Source organism: Pelmatolapia mariae, linkage group LG20, assembly GCF_036321145.2.
Source record: "Pelmatolapia mariae isolate MD_Pm_ZW linkage group LG20, Pm_UMD_F_2, whole genome shotgun sequence".
Lineage (NCBI taxonomy): Eukaryota > Metazoa > Chordata > Actinopteri > Cichliformes > Cichlidae > Pelmatolapia > Pelmatolapia mariae.
The window spans coordinates 4,074,410-4,100,344 of NC_086244.1; the positions used below are offsets into that span (position 1 = coordinate 4,074,410).

A 25,935-nucleotide genomic window follows, 5' to 3' on the forward strand; every position below is an offset into this window, starting at 1 on the left:
AGAAAAGCATCTGGACTTCTTTAAGTTTCCTTATAGACTCTGCTAAATACCTTCAAAAAATTACTGACTGTACTTTTCACATTTCACCGATATGTGACCTATGCATTTTCCTCACATATTCCCAGTGAAAATATTTGTTTTGAAAAAGAAAATAAACAAAACAATACAAAAAAATTGTATGTTAATTTACTTGGTTTGGCCGAAGGAATCTGGGAGTAGCTTGCTTCGAAACCAGGGAAGTTTTTCTTCTCATTTGTGACCAGCGTCAGTAACATGACGTTTCCAGAAGAGAAGAAGGACAATGACTTTTGAGGATTCCCACACTGTCTGAGAAAAGAACACAGAGACAGAAAGGTTAACCTTTAAAGAGGAACTTTACAGAAGCCTGAAAAGCCTGTTTTATTTCTGATAGCACACAGCAGGGATACCACAGTCCTGGGGCTGGATGCATCAAGGATGTGTGTGAACAAAATTCCTCTTCTTGAACATACACTGGAATTTATAGTAAAAGACTAGTGTTTTAAAAATGCACAGCTATGCCGTATAGTTTAGACAAGGTTTACACATGGTTTTGTTATGTTTTTTGAATTGTCTTTTTACGTAAGTTAAACAGGAATTAAAGAAGTTTGCATTTAATTTCAAAACACATCTACTTCATTGTGAATGTTATAATTCCATCAGTAAAAAAAATGTGTGCATCCATGTTTCATGCATCTGGCCTACATGGTACATCTGTGCATCCCTATAATAAGGTAAAACGTCAAACACACAGAGGTCACCAAACGCAAGACCTTCAGTTAAGATGGACATACATAAATCTTTAAATGTCTTATTTTTTCTGACCTAAATTTCAAAACCCAAACATTCAGTCTACTCAGGCAACAAACAGAAACTTTGAGATAACTGACAGTTTATATTCTGGGAGAGGGATTATTTGTCTCACTCTGTCAGAGCACGTTTCTCTATGGGAGCCAGCGAATCATAGGCTTTGATGAAGTCGCGCTGACAGTCGTCCTCCAAGATCAGAGTGTGAAAGTCGAGCCTAACTCGGTGGCCAGGTTCCGCCCGAAGCCTCCACTGCAAGTTGGCATTTGGAGGATAAAGATAGTCTGGAAACCCCGGAGAATGCACAATTCCACGATTCCTGACATGGATGTTGAAGAACTTCCTCTCTGAAAATATGTTAACAAAAGTAACATTGCATCATTGTTACTGTGCATCAGAATATGAAGGTCTTATGCTTTGTAACATATTCACCTAAATAAATAGACTCTTTTACATTTTGAGGCAACTTAAATCTGTTTTAAATTTATTTTAACAAAATTTGAGCTTTACATTTAGAAATACTTGAAGATAACCCAGTACTCACCAGTTAATTTGGACCTGGTCAAGCGTGGATCTATAACTGTAAACACAAAGATAAATGTATTAGTAAACCACATAGATAATAAACTTTGCAGTCTTAAACACCTCTCTGCTTCTTCTCTCCTCCTGTTAAAATAGTGGCGATTTGAAAAAAACAACAACTTGTAACCATTTCACAGATGTAACATTATCTACAGCTATTTTCACTACCATTGATATTTATTTAGAGTCTTTTTCTTCAATTTATCTTTCTGAGTTAACTTCAGTAATTACTTCCTCCAAACCATTCCTACAAGACTGCTCAGGGAAGTCCTACCATTAATTAATGTTAATGAAAAGTTTCAGGTTTCAGAGCTCATCACAGCACAGAAACAGCTTTAGTGAAGGTTACAAGTGATTTTCTTATGGCCTCTGACAGTGGACTCATCTGTGTGTTTGTGCTAGACCTCAGTGAAGCGTTCGATACTGTTAACCATAAAATTTTGTTACAGTGATTAGTAGTGGTGCAACGGATCAAAAATCTCACGGTTCGGATCGGATCACGGTTTTAGGGTCACGGATCGGATCAATTTTCGGATCAGCAAAAATAGAAAAAAAAGACAAATATTCGACTCGCCGTTTACTTATTTAAATATTTTTTGCCTATTAAAAAACATTCAACTGAAGACTTATTCCACGCACTTATATAAAAAACAAATTAAGGTGCAATATGGACATTATGGACCATGCTGGGCATCCTCTGCATCCTCTGCACGCGGCCATAAACAACCAGAGGAGTCTGTTCAGTGACAGGTTGCTTCTCCCAAAGTCAAGGACCAGCAGACTTAAAAAGTCCTTTGTCCCACACGCCATCAAACTGTTTAACTCCTCATTGGAGGGGAGAGGGAGGGGAAATGGGGACAGAGGAGGGGGGAACAAGTAGCTGTAGTGCCTTTTCACTGTGCAATAGTTTTTGTTAATATCCAACGGTGTAATAGACTCACAATACTTAAAATGTGCCGTTCCCTTGTATTAGTATTCCTATTTATTCTATTTATCCCTTTTGTATTCTCTGTATTTATATATGTGTATATTTGGTATATTTCTGCTCACATTCTGCAACTTCTGTCGGTGCTGTGCTACTGGAAACTGAATTTCCCGAAGAAACCCATCCAAGGGATAAATAAAGTTTCATCTAATCTAATGTAATCTATAGGGCAGTGCAGGGCTTTGTATCTACCACTCCGCTGTGATATAACGAGCGGTCACGGTCACGTGGCTTTCCGTTGCCCTGGAGGTCCACCCATTTGTAGTTAGAGCAACAGAAGATGCCTGGGACAGTTCAGCCACAACTTTAAACTTCTCCTGCTCATACATGCTTGGAACGATCTTGTCACTGAAGTGGACGCGCAACATAATATCATAGCGTGGCTCAAGCACGTTCATCACAGTTTAAACCCCTTGTTTTGCACAACGGAATACGGCCTCCCGTCTGCAGCTAAACACCCCAGTAGCTTTTGTAATAGCTTTAGCCCGGTCGGATTGGGCAGCAAAGGGCTGCTTAAATGCCGCAAACTCCTCTGCTCCGCTACTTGGACCGCTAGCGCTGGCCATAACTACCGCTTGACAGACTGACCGCGTGCACCATACACATACTTTTTTTTCTTTTTCGAATCTTCGGATCACGTGCGTACCGAACCGTGGAGTGGGATCGGTTCGGATTTCGGATCAACCGTGATCCGTTGCACCACTAGTGATTAGAGCAGGGGTGGGCAATCTCAGTCCACGAGGGCCGGTGTCCCTGCAGGTTTTAGATGTGTCCTCGAACCAACACAGCTGATTTAAATGGCTAAATTAGCTCCTCGACATGTCCTGAAGTTCTCCAGAGGCCTGGTAACGAATTAATCATGTGATTCAGGTGTGTTGACCCAAGGTGAGATCTAAAACCTGCAGGGACACCGGCCCTCATGGACTGAGATTGCCCACCCCTGGATTAGAGCATGCTGTAAGTATTGAAGGTACTGCGCTGCAGTGGTTTGTATCATATCTATCTAATAGACTCCAATTTGTTCATGTAAATGGAGAGTCCTCTTCACACAATAAGGTGAATTATGGAGTTCCACAGGGTTCAGTGCTAGGACCAATTCTGTTTACATTATACATGCTTCCCTTAGGCAGTGTCATCAGAACACATAGCATACATTTTCACTGCTATGCAGATGACACCCAGCTCTATCTGTCCATGAAGCCAGGTAACACACACCAATTAGTTAAACTGCAGGAATGTCTTAAAGACATAAACATCAGATCAGATCAAAGTGAGGTTATTGTACTCGGCCCTGAAAATCTTAGAAATATGGTATCTAACCAGATTCTTACTCTGGATGCTATTACTTTGGCCTCCAGTAACACTGTGAGGAACCTTTTTTGACCAGGATATGCCCTTCAATACGCATATTAAAAGAAATATCTAAGACTCCTTTATTTGCACAATATCTCTATAATTAATTCATTAAACCTCAGAGTGACGCTGAATAACTAGTTCATGCATTTATTATTTCTAGGCCAGATGATTTTATTTTATAATCAGGATGTCCTAAAACCTCCCTGAAAAGCCTTCAGTGAATCCAAAATGCTGCAGCAAGAGTCCTGACAGGGACTAGAAAGAGAGATCATATTTCTCCCATATTAGCTCCTTGTTAAATCTAGAATCAAATTTAAAATCCTGTCTTAAATAATCAGGCCCCATCTTATCTTAATGACTTTGTAGTACCATATCACCCTATTAGAGCACTTCGCTCTCACACTGTAGGCTTACTTGCTGTCCCTAGAGTATTTAAAAGTAGAATGGGAGGCAGAGCCTTCAGTTTTCAGGCCCCTCTTCTGTGGAACCAGCTTCCAGTTTGGATTCAGGAGACAGACACTATCTCTACTTTTAAGATTAGACTTCAAACTTTCCTTTTTGCTAAAGCATATAGTTAGGGCTGGACCAGGTGACCCTGAATCCTCCCTTAGTTATGCTGCAATATCTCTAAGCTCCTTCTATCTTCATCCACTCACCCTCAACCAGCCTCTCCCTGAGCCTGGTTCTGCTGGAGGTTTCTTCCTGTAAATAGGGAGTTTTCCTTTTCCACTGTCAACAAACTTGCTCATAAGGGGTCATATGATTGTTGGAGTTTTCTTTGTTTTCTCTGTTTTATTTTAGGTCCTTACCTTACAATATAAAGTGTCTTGAGGTGATTGTTGTGCATTAAATAAAATTGAATTTAACTAAAATTTCATCATGTTGATATAAGCACAACACAATTTGACGGGCCAGGAAAACATTGTCTGTGACAGAAGTTATAAGTATAAGAACTTTTACCCCACCAGTGGTAAAATCACAGTCTAATGTGGACGGAAAGATGGCGCTGTCTATGCCATGTGACACTGCCGGTATTTCACCTGCTAATATACTGCATACAACCTTCTTGACTCTCACAACCATGCAAGGGGTGAGAACTTTCCACCTCACGCCATTAAGTTAATAAGGTGTCCTCGCTGAGTGCTCTTGTCTGAGGCTTCACTAAACACAATTAACTTCAAGGCACATATACTGCCTAAGTGCTGTAAGTGCAAAACAAACATTGCAGTTTACTGAGTATATAGCATGCTTCATGCAAAGTGTTCACAGTCTCATTTTTTTTACGTTGCTTGCGTCAAACTTTACATCTATCAAATTTACTAGTATTACTAATTTACTAGGAGGCATTAGTAGGCCATTATTCTTCTTGCAAAAAAGCGAATTTTGCTTCCCAGCTCATCGTCATCAAAATATATGGGCTGCATATCCTGAATGTAGCTTCCCTGATGTATTTTCACTTGTCATATCTGAGCACGCTGTGAGAATTAACTCACTTTTGCATTCAAACATGCAGTGCCAAAGAGTTTAATAGCCAAAACCGCATCGAACAGCACTATCTTGCACACAAAACTGTATTGTTGTTCAAAGTCTATGGATGTAGGTTGCTGTACTTACATTGAGACTCTCCTTATCAAAAGATAACAATGATGCTTATAATTATAATGCTTATGATGCATATTACTGAAGCATTACAAGCATAACAATTATCGTGATTGATCATTTTTTCTCTTAAGAATTGCATTCTTTCTTACTCAGTTTTGGATTTCTCAATGATTTCACATTATCTCAATTATGGCAAATTTATTGATAATATGTAGGATCCATCCATCCATCCATCTTCTTCTGCTTATCTGGGAATGGGTTGTGGAGGCAGCAGCCTAAGCAGAAAAGTCCAGACCTCTCTCACCCCAGCCACCTCCTCCAGCTTATCCAGAGGAACACTAAGGCGTTCCCAGGCCAGCCGAGAGATATAATCTCTCCAGCGTGTTCTGGGTCTGCCCTGGGGTATCCTTCAGGTGGGACATGCTCGGAGCACCTCGTCAAGGAGGCGCCCAGGAGGCATCCTTGTCAGATGCCCAAACCACCTCAACTGGCTCCTTTCAATGTGGAGGAGCAGCGGCTCTACTCTGAGCCCCTCCCGGATGGCTGAACTTCTCACCCTATCACTAAGGGAGAGGCCAGCCACCCTTCGAAGGAAGCTCACTTTGTATCCATGATCTTGCTCTTTCAGTCACTAGATGTAGGATTTGTTTGGCAATAAAGTTGTTAACAAACGATGAAAAAACCTGTGGAAAACTGAAATTCATAAATCTGTGAGCTGTCAAACCTTGTGAGATGATGCTGCTGATGTTCAGGGTGTCACTGGGTTTCAGCAGTCCTTGTCCCTGTTGGCCCCATTCACTTTCTGCTGGAGGCTCCAGAGATTCAATGGCTTCATCCACAGTGGTCCACTCAGGGACGGGGACATCAAACTCCGACTCATAATATACCACAATGCTGTCGTCCCCGCTGTCACCCTCACTGCTCCACAAAACACAGAGAGGATTTATACAGACTTTATTTTTAAAGTGCCCCACTGAACAAGAGAGTTCCGTATTTTAGGTACAAACCAATCCACCACATTAAAACCAATCATCAAATACTCTGCAGAATCCCGAATGGAGCTGCAACGCCAAACACAGCAATGGAAGACACACCTGAGTGACGGGCTGAGGTTGAACACCAACAAGACTGAGTACTTAGAAGCGGGCCCCAAAACCGACCGGAACATCAGCGTCGATGGAGAAGACCTGGCGAAGGTGTCTCACTTCAAGTACCTCGGATCGATGATCAGCAACGATGGCAACATCCTGCCAGAAGTACAAGCCAGGATTAATGCGGCCTGGATGAAGTGGCACTAAGTCACTGGTGTTCTGTGTGACCGAAGAATCCCCGACCGCCTCAAGTGAAAGATCTACAAGAGTGTAGTGCGCCCTGTGGCCCTTTACGGATCAGAATGTTGGCCAGCAACCGCAAAGCACGAACAGGCCCTTCACACAATGGAAATGCGGTTGCTGCGATGGTGCCTGGGCCTGACACGATGGGACCGCGTCATGAACATCAGCATCCGAAAGCGGCTGGGCATCACGCCGATCACAGAGAAGATGCAAGAAGCGCGACTGCGATGGTATGGGCACGTGGTCAGAAGTGATAAAAACTCAGTGGCAAGAACAGCACTGCGACTCAGCCCCCAAGGCCGGCGATCAAGGGGCAGACTAAAAAGGCGATGGATGGACAGAATCAAAGATGACGTGAAGAAGATAGGCGCCAACCTGAACGATGCCCTTGATCGTGCTGAATGGAGGCGGCTTTGCAGAAAAGCGGATCTGGCAGAGTGGGAATAACTCTAGGAGGAAGAAGATCAAATACTCTGCAGATTCATACACTTTTGCATGTGGTATGTAAAAATCATCTCAGTAACCAGCACAGAAACTGGGTGGGGCTACATGGCATAGGTTTCCATGGCCAAGGCACTCCTGTAGCTGTAATGTATTGATGTCTCAGTACTTTTGTGTATACACATGCCTCTGAGCATTACTGAGCCCCGGGCACACAGCAGTGATTGTCCTTCCTTTGACCTTTTGGTCAGAACGAACTACTGGATATCAGGAGCAATGTTCCCTCTAATTTTTCACACACAAACTCCCTGAGCGATCCCTTGGACCACTGTGAGCGACATTAGACGTGTGCACTGTGGTCACGCCAGCGTCGAATCCATCCAAGTTACATGGTTTATTAAAATAATCAAATTCCAGCATTTACATTTCTGTTAGACTACGTTTAATTAACTGCTTTAGCCCACTTACAATGAAAATTTAAAAAAAAATCTTGTTCATGACCTGTGTAGTATGTTAACACTATTGGAAGTAAAAATAACTTGAACTCCAATTTGGAAAACACAACTTTCTTTTTTTTAATAAAGCTCTGACTCCTGTAACTCTCTGTCTGCAAAATACAGTATATAATGACCAATGTTGGGCAATTAATTATATAGTTACTTCTTCAAAAAAGTTATTGAGTTTTGCAAACAACAAAGTGTTTTGCAGCTGTTTACCTAAAAATGCTGCCAAGGCGGTTTTTTAAATAAACATTTCAAAATATTTACAGAACAATCAGCTGTTCTGCATCACATTTGATGCCACACAAATTATTTGTGCCACTCCAAAAAATAATTTCTGTCCACTATGAGATAAAGGAGAACAACAGCCTGATACCTGCAGGCCTGACAACAGGAGATGTATCACTCCTGTAACACCTGTAACATTCAGTAGTCGCCTCATTGTTCTGACACACACAACAAAACTACTGACTACACTACACACTAACTACACAAGATTTGCGCTAAACGTTGCAAATCTCTCACATCTCAAAACCGCCGTCACTCCTAAAACTTCCTCCCGTTTCTTAACAACTAAATGCCATGTTTTGATTGGTCGACATGGTACATTTTTCGACCAATGGGAAAGGGTGGGGGGTGTTTTGGTTTCGTCTCTGCTCACAGGTGGAGAGCGTTTTCCTTATAAAACGCCGTTTTTACCGTTTCTTCCCGCAGTAAATATGAACAACGATAGTATTCAGGAAGAAAACCAAACATTGCATATTTTTTTTTATCATAACTCTGGTTTTACGTGGCCTATCAACACAATTTAAAAACTGGTATAAAGTCCACACTTTTTCCGTCAATTGTTCCGTCTGTCCTGCTCACATCTCCAATGGTTGTACACGTTGTCATTAACGTGGCTTCACTCCACATCAGCCACGCCGCTTTGCTAGCTAAAACACCGGTGTCGGCACATATTTACTTTAATTTCAATTCAGGTTAGAATTTTTTTTGTGTGCGCAACGCAGATTTTCTCTGCGCAGAGACCGTGCCAACAGTGCGCAATTGCGCACGTGCGCAGCTTAGAGGGAACATTGGTCAGGAGCAAGCAAAAGACCAGCTGTTCTGGAAGCGCAGTCATAACCATTACATCTTGATACATGTCAGAGTTGCACTGACTCTAATCCATCTTAGAAAACATTAACTTCAAGAACTGACTGTTGATTCAGCACCTTAACATCTTTAACTAGATAAGCTGATCACAGTGAACAAATGACAAACACACAACACTTAGCAGTCAGCATGACACCATGGCCACTGACAGGCACAGTCAAGTTTCTGTTTCACAGTACCTGAAGGCCTGGACGGAGTTGCGGTTGAAGTATTTGGCCAGCACTGAGTTTTTGGAGTAAATCAGTTTCAGCTGAAAGAGAAAAAAGTCACACATCATTGCAGTGACTTCCTTTAATTGCCTCAACAAAGACAGAAACACACAACAGAGGAAGCCACAGGTTTGTGATAACATCAAGATTACAATACAGATTCATAGCAAGCAGTCATTTTGATCCAAATCGACAGGATGGCATGGCGCGTTATCTTTATGGAAGCATCAGAAGGTAGGTACACTGTAGTCATAAAGAGACTGTAACAATCCTCAGACAGGCTGTGGTGTTTAAATGATGCCCAGTTTGTACGAAGTGGTCCAAGATGTATCAAGAAAATATCCCCCACATCATTATAGCACCAGCAGCCTGAAATGTTGACAGAAGGCAAGATGGAGCCATGGTTTCCTGTTGTTTACGTCAAATTCTGACCCAAATGTCACAACAGAGTTTTAGAACTCAAGACTTTTTGAATTTCTTAGAGTTAATTTTACGGGCCAATTTATGAAACTGTATGAGAATAGAACTTTAGGATTGTTGTAATCTCACATAAATGTTTTTATAGTGCTTAACAAATTTATTAGGCCACCATCCACCCTATGGTTTATGCCGCAGTTACCCTAAATTAGCAGCATCGGTAATTACCCAAATTATTTTTTATGTTTCCCCCATGGTTAATCCACAGGCATCAGCAGGCTCTTTGACAAAAATTCTATATTTTTTCATCTTAACGCCATTTTCTATGTCATTAAGATGCTAAATTACTGTTATTTACTTTTGTTGGTGTTTTAGTGGTTGAATGTTATGCTTGATTAATTTCTGACTTGTGACAGTGTGCTGGCTCAAATTTGGGTATAAAAATGTCAATTCAGTTGGAAATTCCTCACTGTTGTTCAAAATGGTCAAATATAAAGAACTCACGGAAAAGGAAAGAGTCTGCATTAAAGCACTTTGTGATACTGATCTTTCTCACTTTTATGACAGGTGTGTATATTTCATACTACTCTTCTTTGTTTCCTGAATAATTCTTTCTTCACAAGATAAAAACTGGAATCATCATAAAGTCCATAACGTGTCATACAACATATATGCTGTGAGTCTGTTAGGTCTCACCTGTTGGCTGACTTGAGCAGCCAGCTGAGTAAACTCTGAGCTGCTGGGATCTTCATGCTCTTGCAGGAATCGCTGGTTGCTGATTCCCATGGAGCCGATGTAAATTCTCTGCACTGTGACATTGTTGTGTACTAAAGACACACAAAATGTTTAAAATATTTTATACACAACCTGGAATTTTTTTTAATTTACTCAACTAAATTGAAAAAGTTCATTTTTGAACACTTAGATAAAAAATGTCACAGTTAGCTGTGAAAGCATGTTTTCAGAAAAGTTACCTGAGTTTTACCAAAACCTTCAACTGCAGCGAGATTCATTTTATATTAACAGGAACTTAATACAATATATTTGTGGGAAACTAACACACAGACCATAATACAGCACATACACAAATATTAGAATACTTAATATTGAAACACAGCCTCCATCATGACTTGTGATAGTTTAAAGAACAGTAATTATTTAGCAAATAGAGAAATGACTGTGTTATCAAAACTGGCTGCAGTGGGGAATTGTTTTGCCATTAGCTTATAGTCAGCAGTAGACTGATTACAGAACGAGCCATCCTTTATTTACAGTTCTCCCATCATTTTGGAAAGAAAGTCCATGTTCTCTGTAACCTCCACAAATGTGGCATTGATAGAAAACCCATCATGTCCTCTTGACAGTACAATAGGACTGAAATAGATTGTATAAATGGTGAATGACATAGAGGTCTCTGACTCATGTCCTACACAGAAGACAAAAAGGAATTGCTGGGTCTTAGGTCGATACCTGCCTTGACTGCTGTCACTTTTTAGTTATGGGGTCACAAATGCCAGCTCTGCAAAATGAATCTGAAAGGATTGCTCACAACAGCAAAGTTCAAATTCTAGTTAGTGTCCCTATTTTATATTTGGCTCCATTTTTGTCTATGTACTTATCTTTTAGTTATATCTATCTTTTTTTAGTAAGTTTGTTCTTATATTCCATTTTACTCCTGTATAATTAGTGCCTTCAACCTGCTAACATATGTGGTACTTTGTTAAAGAGCATTTTATTTAATCATGTCTTAATTTTCCCGTTTCTATTGTAAAGCGCTTTGGTGTACTGTTGGTTTTTTAAATGTGCTATATAAATAAAGTTGTATTGTATTATATTGTATGCAGGCAGCTTACAGTGAAAGGGCCAGGGCAGCATTTGACTCATCGCAAGCAGAATAGCGACTGCTATCAGCAGGGTGACTCCTATCCACACCTTCATCCTGCAGAGATGAAGTTACGTAAACAGTAACAGTTTATGTAACTGTGGCTGTTCTGTGGACAGAGAGAGGGAGAGAGGAGACCACTGTTAGAGTTTATCAGTTGTTACAGACTAAAAAATATTCCACTGAAATACAAAAAATGGTATTATGAGGAAGACAATGACACGCAGACACTGCAGAACTGAAGACGGCACAGAAGGACTTTATCAGCCACAGAGTGCTGCAAGGATATTAAAAGGAACACAAACAAGATTTGCCTATTAAAACATTTAAGCTATGACAAATATGAACTATGAAAGGAAGCCTTTAAAGGGACACTGACCACAACAACAACAAGAAAAAGATATTTGAGGAGTGACTTGAAATTTTAGATGAAGTAAAGTGTAACATCAATGATGACAGAATGTTAACAGGTTTTCAAGACTATACACACATGTCTCTCTAACACAGCTACAGGGTCGGGCTGCATGTCTGCATTTCTTTTCAGAACATTTGCAGAGGAACCCACTGCAGCCCAGCACAGATGCATTTAGTTCTTTGTTGACTGAGACACTGTACTCTGCTTTATAATGCCTGTAGAAGAAATCACAGCACAGGTCGTTCCATCTCCACAACAATGCAATTTGTTCTAAAGTGTCTGCATATGCCAGACTTCTTTTTATTGACTTTAGTTCTGCCTTTAATATGATTTATATTCAGATTGTGCTTAGCAAAAAGGATTAACCTTCAGCTGAACAATTCTTTCACACCTTTTATGAAAAGGAAGTGAAATGTAATTCAGTTTTATGTCTGTGAAGGTTCTCAGTCATCCAGGTCATTGTAGTCAAAGGAGTTTGCAAGGAAAGCGTCTGGACTTCTTTAAGTTGCTTGAAGACGTTTCACCTCTCATCCGAGAAGCTTCTTCAGTTCTAAGGTCAAATGGCCGAGAGTCCCAGATTTAAACCTAGTGGGAGTATCCCCCCAAAGAGGGACAAAGGACCCCCTGATGATCCTCTAATCACATGAACCAAGGTGTGAAAGCGGGTGTGGGACCTAATCAGCCAGGGTTTCGGGTGAGCTCATTGTGAAACCTGGCCCCACCTTGTCGTGTGAATTCCTGAGGTCAGATGGCCCAGGATGTGAGTGGGCATTAAGGCGTCTGGGGAGGGAACTCAAAACTGGATTATAGATGGCAGACAGTTGGTGTCGTAAACCACCGCCTCTGTTCAAAGATGGTCGCTCACAGTGGACATAGATGGCCTCTTTCACTCGTCTTTCAAACCATCTGTCCTCTCTGTCCAAAATGTGAACATTGGCATCCTCGAAAGAGTGACCTTTATCCTTAAGATGCAGATGGAGCGGAGGCCGGAGTCGGGGTCATTTTGTGGTGGGATTCGAAGTGTGTTCCTGAGATACCGACGAGGCCTCCCTTGCGCAAGCAAATCGATCGACCGCTGTTGCTTTGTTTTTTCTTCATGAGGAAAAAGTCTGTAAACTAGCGGGGCATGTGGAAACACAGACCCAACAATGCACAAAAGGAATTCCGGGTTGGGAAGCTCATCTTGTAACCAGGTTGCCGGTTCGATCCCCAGCTCTGTCTGTCCTGGTCGTTGTGTCCTTGGGCAAGACACTTTACCTACCGCCTACTGGTGTTGGCCAGAGGGGCCGATGGCGCGATATGGCAGCCTCACTTCTGTCAGTCTGCCCCAGAGCAGCTGTGGTTACAACTGTAGCTGCCTCCACCAGTGTGTGAATGTGACAGTGAATGAATAGTGGAATTGTAAAGCAGTATGAGGGTCTCGAAAAGCGCTATATAAATGCAATCCATTATTATTACTAATGTAAAAACAAACATATAAATCTAAACGGTGACCCCTAGAGACAAAGCACAGAGAGAAAGAGAGCCAGGGACAACAACAAGAGACAACATTGTCACATTAGAAAGGTATAGTGATCATCCACAATTATTTTCAGTTGCAAATGATAAAGGATTCAGAAGGTTTATTCATGCACTGAATCCTATGTATGCAATTCCACTCTCACACTTTAATTTATATTTAATTGTGATGTGGTTTGCAGTGTTTTGTGTTGTTTCACTTTAAATTTGTTTAAAAGGAAAAAGCTGAAAATTTAAATAGTTCAAAGTTGAAATGTAAAAGGTTGGTTTTTGTATTTTATAATTTATTTAATACATTTTATGTGGAGTGAATAAATAAAAGTATATTTACGGTGGCCCCTAGAGACAAAGCACGTACAAACTCCAAAACAACACAAAAATCTGCAAACCATAACACAATAAAATATAAATTAAAAGATGCAAAACAAAAAGATGCACATTCTCTGTCATATAGGCCTGGGATGATTTTTTGGGAGAGTGTTTTCCTGCTTGGAATTGCATACATAGGATTCACTGCATGAATAAACTTTCTGAATCCTTTATCATCCACAAATGAAAATAGTTGTGGATTATTACTATACTTTTCTAATGTGACATTGTTGTCCCTGGCTCTCTTTCTCTCTCTCTCCCTCCCACTCTGTTCCTGTGCTACTGCGAGCGTAACTACGGCCCCTCCCCCCTCTGCACTAGAGACCTAGGCACTAGAGAATGAACTTCAGACTACCAAAGAGGACTTAAACATGAAACATAATACAAAATGACATCAAAAAACAAGAAAACTCAAAACGCTGGGTCAAGTAACCCAGGATGGTGACACACAGGGATTCCCACTGATGTGTTAGTTTACCTCCTTTGTTTAATCCTGTGAAGCAAGAGAGGAAAGGTTCATGTCATAACCATCTCCAAAAGTTGATTCTGTACGTCCAGATGAACAGAATCAACTTTTGGAGATTTACTTTCCTGGATGATTGAGAATGCATCAAGATGTCATAACCATCATTTGCACATTATTGAATGGAAAGTAAAAGAAATGCCTGTAGATCCCTCATCAGTTGGAGATCAGATTTGTTTGCCATACATGGTGTTTTACTTAATACAAATACTAAAGGGACCACACTGACAGTGCACTTATGTGGCTTATACATGTGGAAGTAATTGTATGACAATCCATCAACATCTGCATTTTGTTTGGACTCTGCAAGTGTTTTGCTGCTGGTCACGTTGAGCCATTTTTGTTTTACCTATTCTAAAAAAGTTGTTACAGCTAAGCAAGATGGGGAGAAAAGTTTAACAACTATTTGGGAAATTGTCATTTTTAAAGTAAACTATAGTGGTACTCATCAGTGACTGCCAACAACAGGTAACTCATTGGAATCCTTTATGAGAAAGACTACAAGACTCTGTGCACAGACTATTTCCTGGTGTATAAACAGCTGAGAGGAGGAACCACATGCATCCTTTAAATGCCTGTGCAGTTAAATTCATACAGCACTAAATCTTAACAGTCGCCTAAAAGTGCTTTGTACAGAACCTCTAATATGGGCTAGTATGTCCACCTGGTAATACGGTGGGGTTTTTTAATATCAATTTTGCATTCAATAAAGAGGGCCACTGCTATCCATACCAACAGACCTGGATAAATCTGTAATCAGGTTTTTGGAAAACACCTGACCAACTCAAGAAACCAACTGAACTGAAACACACAAAACCTCAGCGTCTGAATTCAAGCATTTCACAAAATCTGACGCATATCAGTAAACCACAAACCGTCAAAGTGGAAACACCAGAATAATTTCTAAACAAAGTACAGCATGGAAAGCGAGCAGTACAACACATGCATACATGCTTAAGGTTTATGAGGGTTTAAGAATGAGCCAGATGATCTGAAAGAAGCTGAGGTCCAAAAAGAGATTCAGATAAGAGACCGCGCACGGCCACTACTCATGATCAGCTCAGATATTTCCTTCTGACAAAAAACAAAACATATAAAAAATATAACTAATACTAAAACTAAAAGCAAACTAAAGTCAAATGTTTTTAATAATAAAAACTGAAATGATTCTGGAAACTTACTAAAAGAGAAAAAATAATAAATATCAATGCAAATATAAGAGATAAATGTAATAATGCTATGAAATAATCTTGTGTCTTAAAATAGCTCATTTGATTGAAAGATTTCAATATTTCTTCATTTGAAGCACTGAACATCCTGCTTTTCCATTACTTCTGTCAGTGTGGGAGCAGCACTGCAGAGTCCTTAAGTGTCTGTTATTTCTGGCTAACAAATGGCATCACAGAGCGCACTGGTTGTACTGAAATTAATTTTCTATCCCAGTTTAATGGCGGTGATTAAGTACAACTCCTTCCTGTAATTCCACTTTTCAATCAGATAACTAACTAACAGATAACTACTTTCCAGATAACTAACAGATTTCAAACTGTCCTCAATCCTGACCTGACGACACTGAAGTCGGTTTTGGGCTAATCCAGATTGTAAAATGCGTGTTGGTTTGGATGCACGAGATGGAGATGAATGCTTCAGTAGACCATCTAAAAATACTTCCAGGGAAAGACGACTACCACAGGTATAAATCCACACTGCAACATATACAGTGGCTTGCAAAAGTATTCGGCCCCCTTGAACTTTTCCACATTTTGTCACATTACAGCCACAAACATGAATCAATTTTATTGGAATTCCACGTGAAAGACCAATACAAAGTGGTGTACACGTGAGAAGTGGAAAAAAAATCATACATGATTCCAAACATTTTTTACAAATAAATAACTGAAAAGTGGGGTGTGCGTAATTATTCAGCCCCCTGAGCCAATACTTTGTAGAACCACCTTTTGCTGCAATTCCAGCTGCCAGTCTTTTAGGGTATGTCTCTACCAGCTTTGCACATCTAGAGACTGAAATCCTTGCCCATTCTTCTTTGCAAAACAGCTCCAGCTCAGTCAGATTAGATGGACAGCGTTTGTGAACAGCAGTTTTCAGATCTTGCCACAGATTCTCGATTGGATTTAGATCTGGACTTTGACTGGGCCATTCTAACACATGGATGTGTTTTGTTTTAAACCATTCCATTGTTGGCCTGGCTTTATGTTTAGGGTCGTTGTCCTGCTGGAAGGTGAACCTCCGCCCCAGTCTCAAGTCTTTTGCAGACTCCAAGAGGTTTTCTTCCAAGAGTGCCCTGTATTTGGCTCCATCCATCTTCCCATCAACTCTGACCAGCTTCCCTGTCCCTGCTGAAGAGAAGCACCCCCAGAGCATGATGCTGCCACCACCATATCTGACAGTGGGGATGGTGTGTTCAGAGTGATGTGCAGTGTTAGTTTTCCGCCACACATAGCGTTTTGCATTTTGGCCAAAAAGTTCCATTTTGGTCTCATCTGACCAGAGCACCTTCTTCCACATGTTTGCTGTGTCCCCCACATGGCTTGTGGCAAACTGCAAACGGGACTTCTTATGGTTTTCTGTTAACAATGACTTTCTTCTTGCCACTGTTCCATAAAGGCCAACTTTGTGCAGTGCACGACTAATAGTTGTCCTATGGACAGATTCCCCCACCTGAGCTGTAGATCTCTGCAGCTCGTCCAGAGTCACCATGGGCCTCTTGGCTGCATTTCTGATCAGCGCTCTCCTTGTTCGGCCTGTGAGTTTAGGTGGACGGCCTTGTCTTGGTATGTTTACAGTTGTGCCATACTCCTTCCATTTCTGAATGATCTCTTGAACAGTGCTCCGTGGGATGTTGAAGGCTTGGAAAATCTTTTTGTAGCCTAAGCCTGCTTTAAATTTCTCAATAACTTTATCCCTGACCTGTCTGGTGTCTAAATCCAATCGAGAATCTGTGGCAAGATCTGAAAACTGCTGTTCACAAACGCTGTCCATCTAATCTGACTGAGCTGGAGCTGTTTTGCAAAGAAGAATGGGCAAGGATTTCAGTCTCTAGATGTGCAAAGCTGGTAGAGACATACCCTAAAAGACTGGCAGCTGGAATTGCAGCAAAAGGTGGTTCTACAAAGTATTGACTCAGGGGGCTGAATAGTTACGCACACCCCACTTCTCAGTTATTTATTTGTAAAAAATGTTTGGAATCATGTATGATTTTCGTTCCACTTCTCACGTGTACACCACTTTGTATTGGTCTTTCACGTGGAATTCCAATAAAATTGATTCATGTTTGTGGCTGTAATGTGACAAAATGTGGAAAAGTTCAAGGGGGCCGAATACTTTTGCAAGCCACTGTATGTTATCATTGACAGATATCAGTGTTTCCACTTCTGTTGTTCATCCAGCAACCACTCGCACCTGGATGTTGTGCGATATAGTTTGCTGTGTTTAATATATCTTCCTACCCACCCTGGAGTAGGACATTTCATCATTCTTTGAGTTAAGCAGCAGGCTCTAGTTTTGTATATATTGGTCTTGATTGTATATATTTCTGTCTTACTATTTAGTCAAGTCAAGTCAAGTTGGCTTTATTGTCACTTCAACCATGTACAATTAGTTCACAGTGAAACGAAACAACTTTCCTCCAGGACCAAGGTGCTACATGCAACATAATTTACAACATAAGTTAACAGAAAACATTAAACTAGCTAACTAAGAGGCCTAGTTAGCTGGCTAGCAGAGACAAGACAGACTGACCTAACATAAATTACAACATAAATTAACAAAAACTAACTAACTATCTAAGGAAGACTAGGAAGTGAAGAAATTAGTGCAAAACATCCAGTAATAATATTGTGCAAAAGAGCATTTACAGGTTGGTGTGTACGATAGTTTGGTGGTGTAGGTCAGTGTGTTTGTGGTTGTGTTGATTAGTCAGTTGTGTGTGTGTGTGTGTGTGTGTGTGTGTGTGTGTGTGTGTGTGTGTGTGTGAGCGCGTGTGTGTGTTTATCAGTCCAGTCCCTTTTTGTTGAGGAGACGGATGGCTTGTGGAAAAAAGCTGTTGCACAGTCTGGATGTGTGTGCCCGAATGCTTCGGTACCTTTTTCCAGATGGCAGGAGTGTGAAGAGTGTGTGAGAGGGGTGTGTCCAATCAGCCACAATGCTGGTGGCTTTGCGAATGCAGCGTGTGGTGTAGATGTCCTCAATAGAGGGGAGGGAGACCCCGATGATCTTCTCTGCTGTTCCCACTATCCGCTGTAGGGTCTTGCGGAATATGGCACAGTTCCCAAACCAGACAGTGATGCAGCCGCTCAGGATGCTCTCGATAGTTCCTCTATAGAAGGTGCTCAGGATCGGTGGTGGAAGCTGGGCCTTTCTCAGTCTTCTCAGAAAGAAGAGACGCTGTTGGGCTTTCTTGTGCAGGGAGCTGGTGTTGAGGGACCAGCCGAGGTCTTTCTCCAGGTGGACGCCCAGGAATTTGGTGCTGTCGACAATCTCCACAGAGGAGCCATTGATGCTCAGCGGTGAATGGTCGCCTCGTGTCCTCCTAAAGTCAACAACCATCTCTTTTGTCTTGTCAACATTCAGAGACAGGTTGTTGTCTTTACACCAGTCCGTTAGCCTCTGCACTTCCTCTCTGTACGCTGACTCGTCGTTCTTGCTAATGAGACCCACCACGGTCGTGTCATCAGCGAACTTAATGATGTGATTTGAACTGTGTGTTGCTACACAGTCATGAGTCAGCAGTGTGAACAGCAGAGGACTGAGCACACAGCCTTGTGGGGCCCCAGTGCTCAGTGTGGTGGTGCTGGAGGTGCAGTTCCCGATCCGTACTGACTGAGGCCTTCCGGTCAGAAGGCCTCAGTTTTATGTTTTATTCCTGCACAGTTGGCTCGGAGCACCCATAATTTTGTTTTACATGTACAATGAAAATAAAGGGCTACTCTTCTTCCTCATTGTCATAGCAACACTGTGCTACTGACATGTGCATTTAAATAGTTTTTACGTAATAACTATTGTAGGCTGATTAGTCATGTGATCAGTGCTACATATGATTACCTGCTACTGACAAATACATTCCTTTATTGTATAAAAATTACAGAAATACTGCACCTGCATTTATTTAGAGTTTGTGTTAGGTTGGATAGAATTGGGACACGTCTCTGGAAACCATCCAGCAATTACAAAGCAGCTATATTATTAAGAAAGGGTTTATAAATCTGCTGGGATTGAGTCACTGACAAACATTAAAAATATCTGTTTCAACCACAGACTATAATGACCTGAAAATAGTAAAACTACTTTTCTGTAAAAATGTTTTGTTTGAACAAATTTCCATTTGTCTTTCTTATAGATGACGTTGGTTCTCTGGCTAACCACAAGGTGACCTGTAGGTAACTGTGACGTCATTATTTTTTGTTCCAAGTGCCATCTTTTGCCATCATTCCTCCAGTCAATGTAGAGGAACCACAGAAGTAGAAATTTCACTGTGTAAATGTGTCGTTAGGCAGGAAACCGCAGTGTTTTTGATTTGTACGACCAGTGTTGGAAATCCCGTTTTCTTTCTTTGTAATTAAGCTTCTCTTCCACTTATGAGAAGCATACTTGTTAAGCGAGTAGTGTGGTGAGAGTGCAATGATGTATGTACTCCACAATCTTTGTGCTTGTAGAGAATTTAAAGAGTGCCTGACATACACAACAGTGGAACTTGCTAAAGGAAAAAATGTTTAACAAATAAATTAATCAAATGTATACATATGTGTAAATGTAAATAAGTTATTTCTAGAAATCTGCTCAAATTTAATTCATAAAGAATAGAAATGCTTTAAATATTTGTCTACTTCCGGCGCCCCCCCCCGTGTGCGGCAGCCTGTTACAGCAGCTCTGCTCATTCTGAGTTTATTTCTTTCTTATCTTTTCTCTCGTAATTTTTTATAACTAACGTATTAGTAATTAGACTCTGCAACCATGTTCTACCGTTTTGTGCTAGCTCTGGTCGTTTTTCTTAGTTTTTTTCTACTTTTTTCACCCGTGTCTGGGGACCCAGAGCAGGGATCCTTTGTTTACAGTAAGGATCAGCTGTTAGCGCTGCGTCCCACAGCAGTACTGCCGGCGGACAGACCCGACATTCCCAGTGAGCTGAGGAGGAAAAGACGGGGGTGTCGTGCTGGGAAGGAGCGCCGTCGGCCGAGAAGGAGACGTTATCGACCATCTCTTCCTTCTGTAATTATTGGAAATGTACGTTCTTTGCACAATAAATTGGATGAGCTCACGTCGCTAACCTGGTCACAGAGGGAGTACCGGCAATGTAGCATCATGATGCTAACGGAGTCGTGGCTAACACCGCTAACTCCGGACACGAGCGTGACACTACCGGGATTCCAGCTGCTGCGAGCGGACAGGACGAGAGAGAGCGGTAAGAGGAAAGGAGGGGGACTGGCAGTGTTTGTGAATGACAGATGGTGTAACCCTGGGCACATCACTGTGAAAGAACAACTCTGCAGCAGAGACATTGAGCTGTTAGCCGTTAGCATGCGTCCGTACTACCTGCCCCGGGAATTCTCGCATGTTATCGCGATAACAGCGTATGTCCCCCCCTCGGCCAACGCGGATGCAGCCTGTGACACTCTCCACTCAGTGGTCAGCAGACTGCAAACACAATCTCCGAGAGCCCTCCTCATAATATCAGGGGACTTCAATCATGCCTCACTGGACTCCACACTGCCCACCTTCACCCAGTATGTGACCTGCCCAACCAGAGACAATAAAACACTGGACTTACTGTATGCCAATGCAGAAGAGGCATACAGTTCATCATCTCTCCCTCCCCTGGGCAGATCTGATCATAACCTGGTGCACCTTGTCCCTGTGTATGAGCCCTTAGTGCGCAGGGAGCCACCAGCCACCCGCACAGTACAGAGATGGTCGGAGGAGAGCGAGGAGGCTCTTAAGGATTGTTTTGAGTCGACTGTGTGGGAGGTGATCTGTGACGACCACGGAGAGGACATCGACAGCCTTACTACATGTATTACTGACTATATTAATTTCTGTGTGGATAACACCGTACCTACCAGGACTGTACGGTGTTTCTCCAACAACAAACCTTGGATTACCCCAGAAATTAAAGCCGTCCTCAAGCAGAAGAGGAGGGCCTTCAAATCCAAAGACAAAGAGGAGTTGAAAAGGGTGCAGAGAGAGCTGAGGGGACTGATAAGGAATGGGAAGGACAGCTACAGGCAGAAGATGGAGAACCAGCTTCAGCAAAATAACGTTGGTGAAGTCTGGAGAGGCCTCAGAACCATCTCAGGCCACAAACATCAGAACTCTCTGCCTGGGAGGGATGTGAGGTGGGCAAATGAACTGAATCATTTCTTCAACAGATTTGATTCAGCCATGAGGCAGTCTTCAACATCGGCTGCAGACTCAACCACCCCCACTGCTGCTGTTCCACCTCTGACACCTCAGACACTTCAGACCTCCTCTATTCACCCTGCTCACTCCTCCCCACCCCCAACAACAGCATCCAATACACACTCAACACAAGGCTCCAGCCTGTCTCTCTCAACCACCCAGGTTAGGAGGGAACTGAGGAGGATTAAAGCCAAGAAGGCAGCGGGTCCAGATGGCATCAGCTCGAGGGTCGTCAGGTCCTGCGCGGACCAACTGTGTGGTGTGATGGAGCACCTCTTCAACCTGAGCCTGAGGCTGGGAAGAGTCCCACAGCTCTGGAAAACCTCCTGTGTTGTACCAGTGCCAAAGACTTCACGCCCCAAGGACCTCAACAGCTACAGGCCGGTGGCTCTGACATCCCACCTGATGAAGACCCTGGAGCGGCTGGTCCTGGCTCAGCTTCGGCGCCTTGTGAGCTCATCACTGGATCCACTTCAGTTTGCCTACCAGCCTGGCATTGGAGCGGATGATGCCGTCATTCACCTCCTACATCGCTCCCTCGCTCACCTGGAGACCGCTGGAAGCACTGTGAGAATCATGTTCTTTGATTTCTCCAGTGCCTTCAACACTATTCTTCCCTCGGTTCTGAAGGACAAGCTGGAGAACTCTGGAGTGGACCATCACCTCACTACATGGATTTTGGACTACCTCACCGACCGACCACAGTATGTGAGGACTCAGGGCTGTGTGTCGGACAGGGTCGTCTGCAGTACGGGGGCCCCACAGGGAACGGTTCTGGCTCCGTTCCTCTTCACCATCTACACTGCAGACTTCTCCCACAACTCCACCCAGTGCTTCCTGCAGAAGTTCTCTGATGACTCTGCTATAGTCGGCCTCATCACTGATGGGGACGACAAGGAGTACAGAGGACTGACTCAGGACTTTGTGGACTGGTGCCAGCTGAACTACCTCCAGATCAATGCCAGTAAAACAAAGGAGCTGGTGGTAGACTTCCGCAGGCACAAACATCCTCCACTGCAACCACTGAACATCCAAGGTATGGACATCGAGGCTGTGGACAGCTACAGGTACCTTGGTGTTCATCTGAACAGCAAACTGGACTGGACTCATAACTCAGACGCCCTCTACAGGAAAGGGCAGAGCAGACTGTACCTGCTGCGGAGACTCAGGTCGTTTGGAGTGGAGGGCCCACTCCTGAAGACCTTCTATGACTCTGTGGTGGCCTCAGCCATCTTTTATGGTGTGGTCTGCTGGGGCGGCAGCATCTCTTCTGGGGACAGGAAGAGACTGAACAGGCTGATCCGCAGGGCCAGCTCTGTTCTAGGATGCCCTCTGGACCCAGTGGAGGTGGTGAGTGACAGGAGAATGGTGGCTAAGCTGTCATCCCTGTTGGACAACATCTCCCACCCCATGCATGAGACTGTGACAGCACTGAGCAGCTCCTTCAGTGGGAGACTGCGGCACCCACGGTGTGGGACGGAGAGATTTCGCAGGTCTTTCCTCCCCACTGCTGTCAGACTGCACAACAAAGACTCCAACTGATCAACACACACATTCACACATGTGCAATAATCTTTTCTGGTATCGTTATATTTTTACTGAGTTGTATATAGCACTTGTATTCTATTTTTATCTTATTGCATATTTTATTCTATTTTATTCTACTGTATATAGTATTTTATTTTATTCTATTCTGTACAGTTGTATACTGTATTTATTCTTATTTTATTTTATTCTAATTGTTGCTTCATAACTTTTGCACTGTCCACTTCCTGCTGTGACAAAACAAATTTCCCACGTGTGGGACTAATAAAGGTTATCTTATCTTATCTTATCTTATTTATTGTAATCTGGTTTTGTGGAATAGATTGTGGATATTGTTGCACTCTGACAGCTGGCGCCTCCGATTTTTTAACCTATATTAAAATACATTTGGATCAACTTTATTTCAGTGCCATTGTCATCAGTCTCTGAAATATATTATGTTTGATTTGTTACAAGAATTGTCCAGTATTATAATTGCTAATAGATGCTGACACTATTAATAACTATAAGTAGTGATATCGACTCTAAAAATAGGATAACATGAGAGTTGCTACAGGGATCAGATCACCGGGGAGGAGCTGCAAGAGTTGCCAAGTAACAGGTTGCTTCTCCCGGACAGGTGCAAATGTCTGCCGCAACAATAAGCAACAAATTAAGATGACAAATTAATTGTAAAAATGTAGCAAGATGTGTGAAACCACGTGTTTTTAAGGTATTAGATAAGGTCAGGGGCGGATCTAGAAGGGTGGCATGGGGTGGCAAGTGCTACCCTAAAATGATCTCTTGCCACCCCAAGTGCCACCCTAGTTTTGCATATGACAGTGTTGTTCATTAAAATAAGATAGTATTAACACTTTGAGTGCAGTTACAGTTAACAGTGAAAATAAATTCTAAAACTGAATTTATTGCATAGTGTTACCAACCATCTGTCCGAAATCTGAAATTCCCATGGTATTGATTCAAAATGTGCTCTGGCACAATCATAAGCATCGCTTGCTACTGAAAACAACAGGTCTGCGCTATGGGTTGAACCATTTGTTAATGGTGGAGGGGGGGTAACACATATATATATGTGACATTTAGCATGGAGTGTATAGTTAGTATGTTGTGTTGTGTAGTCATTGTTTGGTTTTGTGTGTCAGTGAGGGGACTAATGACTGTCACAAAGGCACATTGCAATGTAAACACTGTCACCAGGTGAAACCAGGAGCAGTGATACTGCTGCTGTCAGGCCTGCAGGTTTGTCCCTGTGCTGTTCTCCTCTGTCTTGTGGCGAACAATTTTTTTTACTGGCACAAGTAGTTTGTGGGGCATCTTATTGTGACACCTGATTGTTCTCTCATTTTAGTTATAGTAGTATTTTTAAATGGTGTTTATGGATGATCTGAGAACTGTCGACATGGCTGTATTTTCAGATAAATAGTTGCATATGTTGACAAAATGTGTGCACAAGTTTTCAAAATGTACAATTTATATTTGCATTTCAAGTTATAAAAAAATAACTACTAGGATTTGAGGGTGAAATACAAATGTAAAATCAAAAGGAGTCAAAATTGTTCAGTTATATTTTGTATCTTAAAAGGTTAACCTAACAAATCATGAAAAGTTAGGTTTCGTTTTTTGTTCATGACGGTGCAGATTTCTGACATTTTGTGTAAATTTAAGCATGTAGCAATTTGGTTTTTTTTCTAACAAAAAAAGTGTGAAACTGAAGTTAGAATTGTGTTTGTAAAGCAACCACCACATGTTCTGTTGCTTTCTGGATTTTATACTTATTGGGCAGAAAATAATTAAGTTATAGACTATATTTATATGAAAAACATGTATACTTACTGCATTTGAATCATTTTAACCATACGCAACCGCCTGCATATGTGTTTGAAAAAAAAAATACTTTAATTTTGCCACCCCATTTGACTTCCTTACCACCCTCATGCCACCCTAAGAAAATTTCTCTAGATCCGCCCCTGGATAAGGCATTTAAGGTAGTCTGTAATAGTGATCCTGGTAACTTAACACAGCTGGAAGGTGGCTGTGAGTGGGAGAAACGCTGTAAACGGTGAAACCGAAGGTTCACTGAAATTTCTCAGAACGTCTTCTGAGCTGCATGTTTTTTTAAGTGAACATTTACCTGACTTCAAACATGGGACAACGTTCCCTCAGCGCTCCCCTGTTAGCTGGGTAGTGTGCTGTATTAGGAAGTGTTTCAATCCTTTTGCACATTGACGTGGAAAGCCTTGATTAGAGAGGATGCCCACTCCTGCCGTGTGGTTTAACCCTAGAACACTATCGCTGGGCCCGGTGGGCCGATGGTGATTTTTCGTTTTTATGGGCCGATGGGTTTTGTTTTTTTTTTCTTTCATTTTTTTTCCGTAACGGTATAAACACTGAAAGGTGGTGGATTGGCCAGATGCTGGGAGATTTGTAAAAATAACTCAATTGTTAGGTGGTGGCTATTGCGGAGCCTTCACAGATTCAGTAACATTAGCAAGTGGTGGAGGCCAGCAGATGCAACACGCTGGCAGGTGGATGACAGAAAGGCAGGAGGAGCAGAGACCCGAGGCGGTGAACTGAACTTCAGGCAAGAAGTTATGACCTGCAGTCTATCTGGGTCAGATATAAACCAAGTTTAGGTGTAGTTTATTTTCGTTATGCTGACTTTTTACAGTCAGTTACAATAACTGGTACTGCGTACTAGCTAGCATGATGGAGTTTACATACTGCTGGGCGGGAGCTATGATATTATTGATGTTGAACTTGTTTTATCTTATTTTATTTATAATGTTAGTTATTAGAGTTTCCAACCGTCCCGTAAAAAACGGAATCGTCCCGCATTCAGAGAAAATATTTTGCGTTTCGTATTG

The 25,935-nt window shown here is 42.0% G+C and overlaps 2 protein-coding genes across 2 annotated transcripts in view; both read right to left on the reverse strand.

Moving 5' to 3' along the window:
* LOC134618346 (suppressor of tumorigenicity 14 protein-like) overlaps nt 1-6,383 on the reverse strand; it is a 28,796-nt gene extending 22,413 nt beyond the window's left edge. The window contains exons 1-4 of the mRNA XM_065469629.1: nt 6,358-6,383; nt 6,075-6,268; nt 944-1,172; nt 191-327 (exon numbers count right to left, since the gene is read on the reverse strand). Coding sequence (XP_065325701.1) covers nt 191-327; nt 944-1,172; nt 6,075-6,268; nt 6,358-6,383 — 586 coding nt within the window. The remainder of the gene's footprint in view (nt 1-190; nt 328-943; nt 1,173-6,074; nt 6,269-6,357) is intronic.
* A 2,554-nt stretch (nt 6,384-8,937) lies between these two features.
* Nucleotides 8,938-25,935, reverse strand: part of LOC134618348 (suppressor of tumorigenicity 14 protein homolog) — a 56,616-nt gene continuing 39,618 nt past the window's right edge. Inside the window, exons 17-20 of the mRNA XM_065469630.1 lie at nt 18,216-18,959; nt 11,260-11,345; nt 10,103-10,233; nt 8,938-9,030 (exon numbers count right to left, since the gene is read on the reverse strand). Of these exons, the coding sequence (XP_065325702.1) occupies nt 8,938-9,030; nt 10,103-10,233; nt 11,260-11,345; nt 18,216-18,959 (1,054 nt within the window). The remainder of the gene's footprint in view (nt 9,031-10,102; nt 10,234-11,259; nt 11,346-18,215; nt 18,960-25,935) is intronic.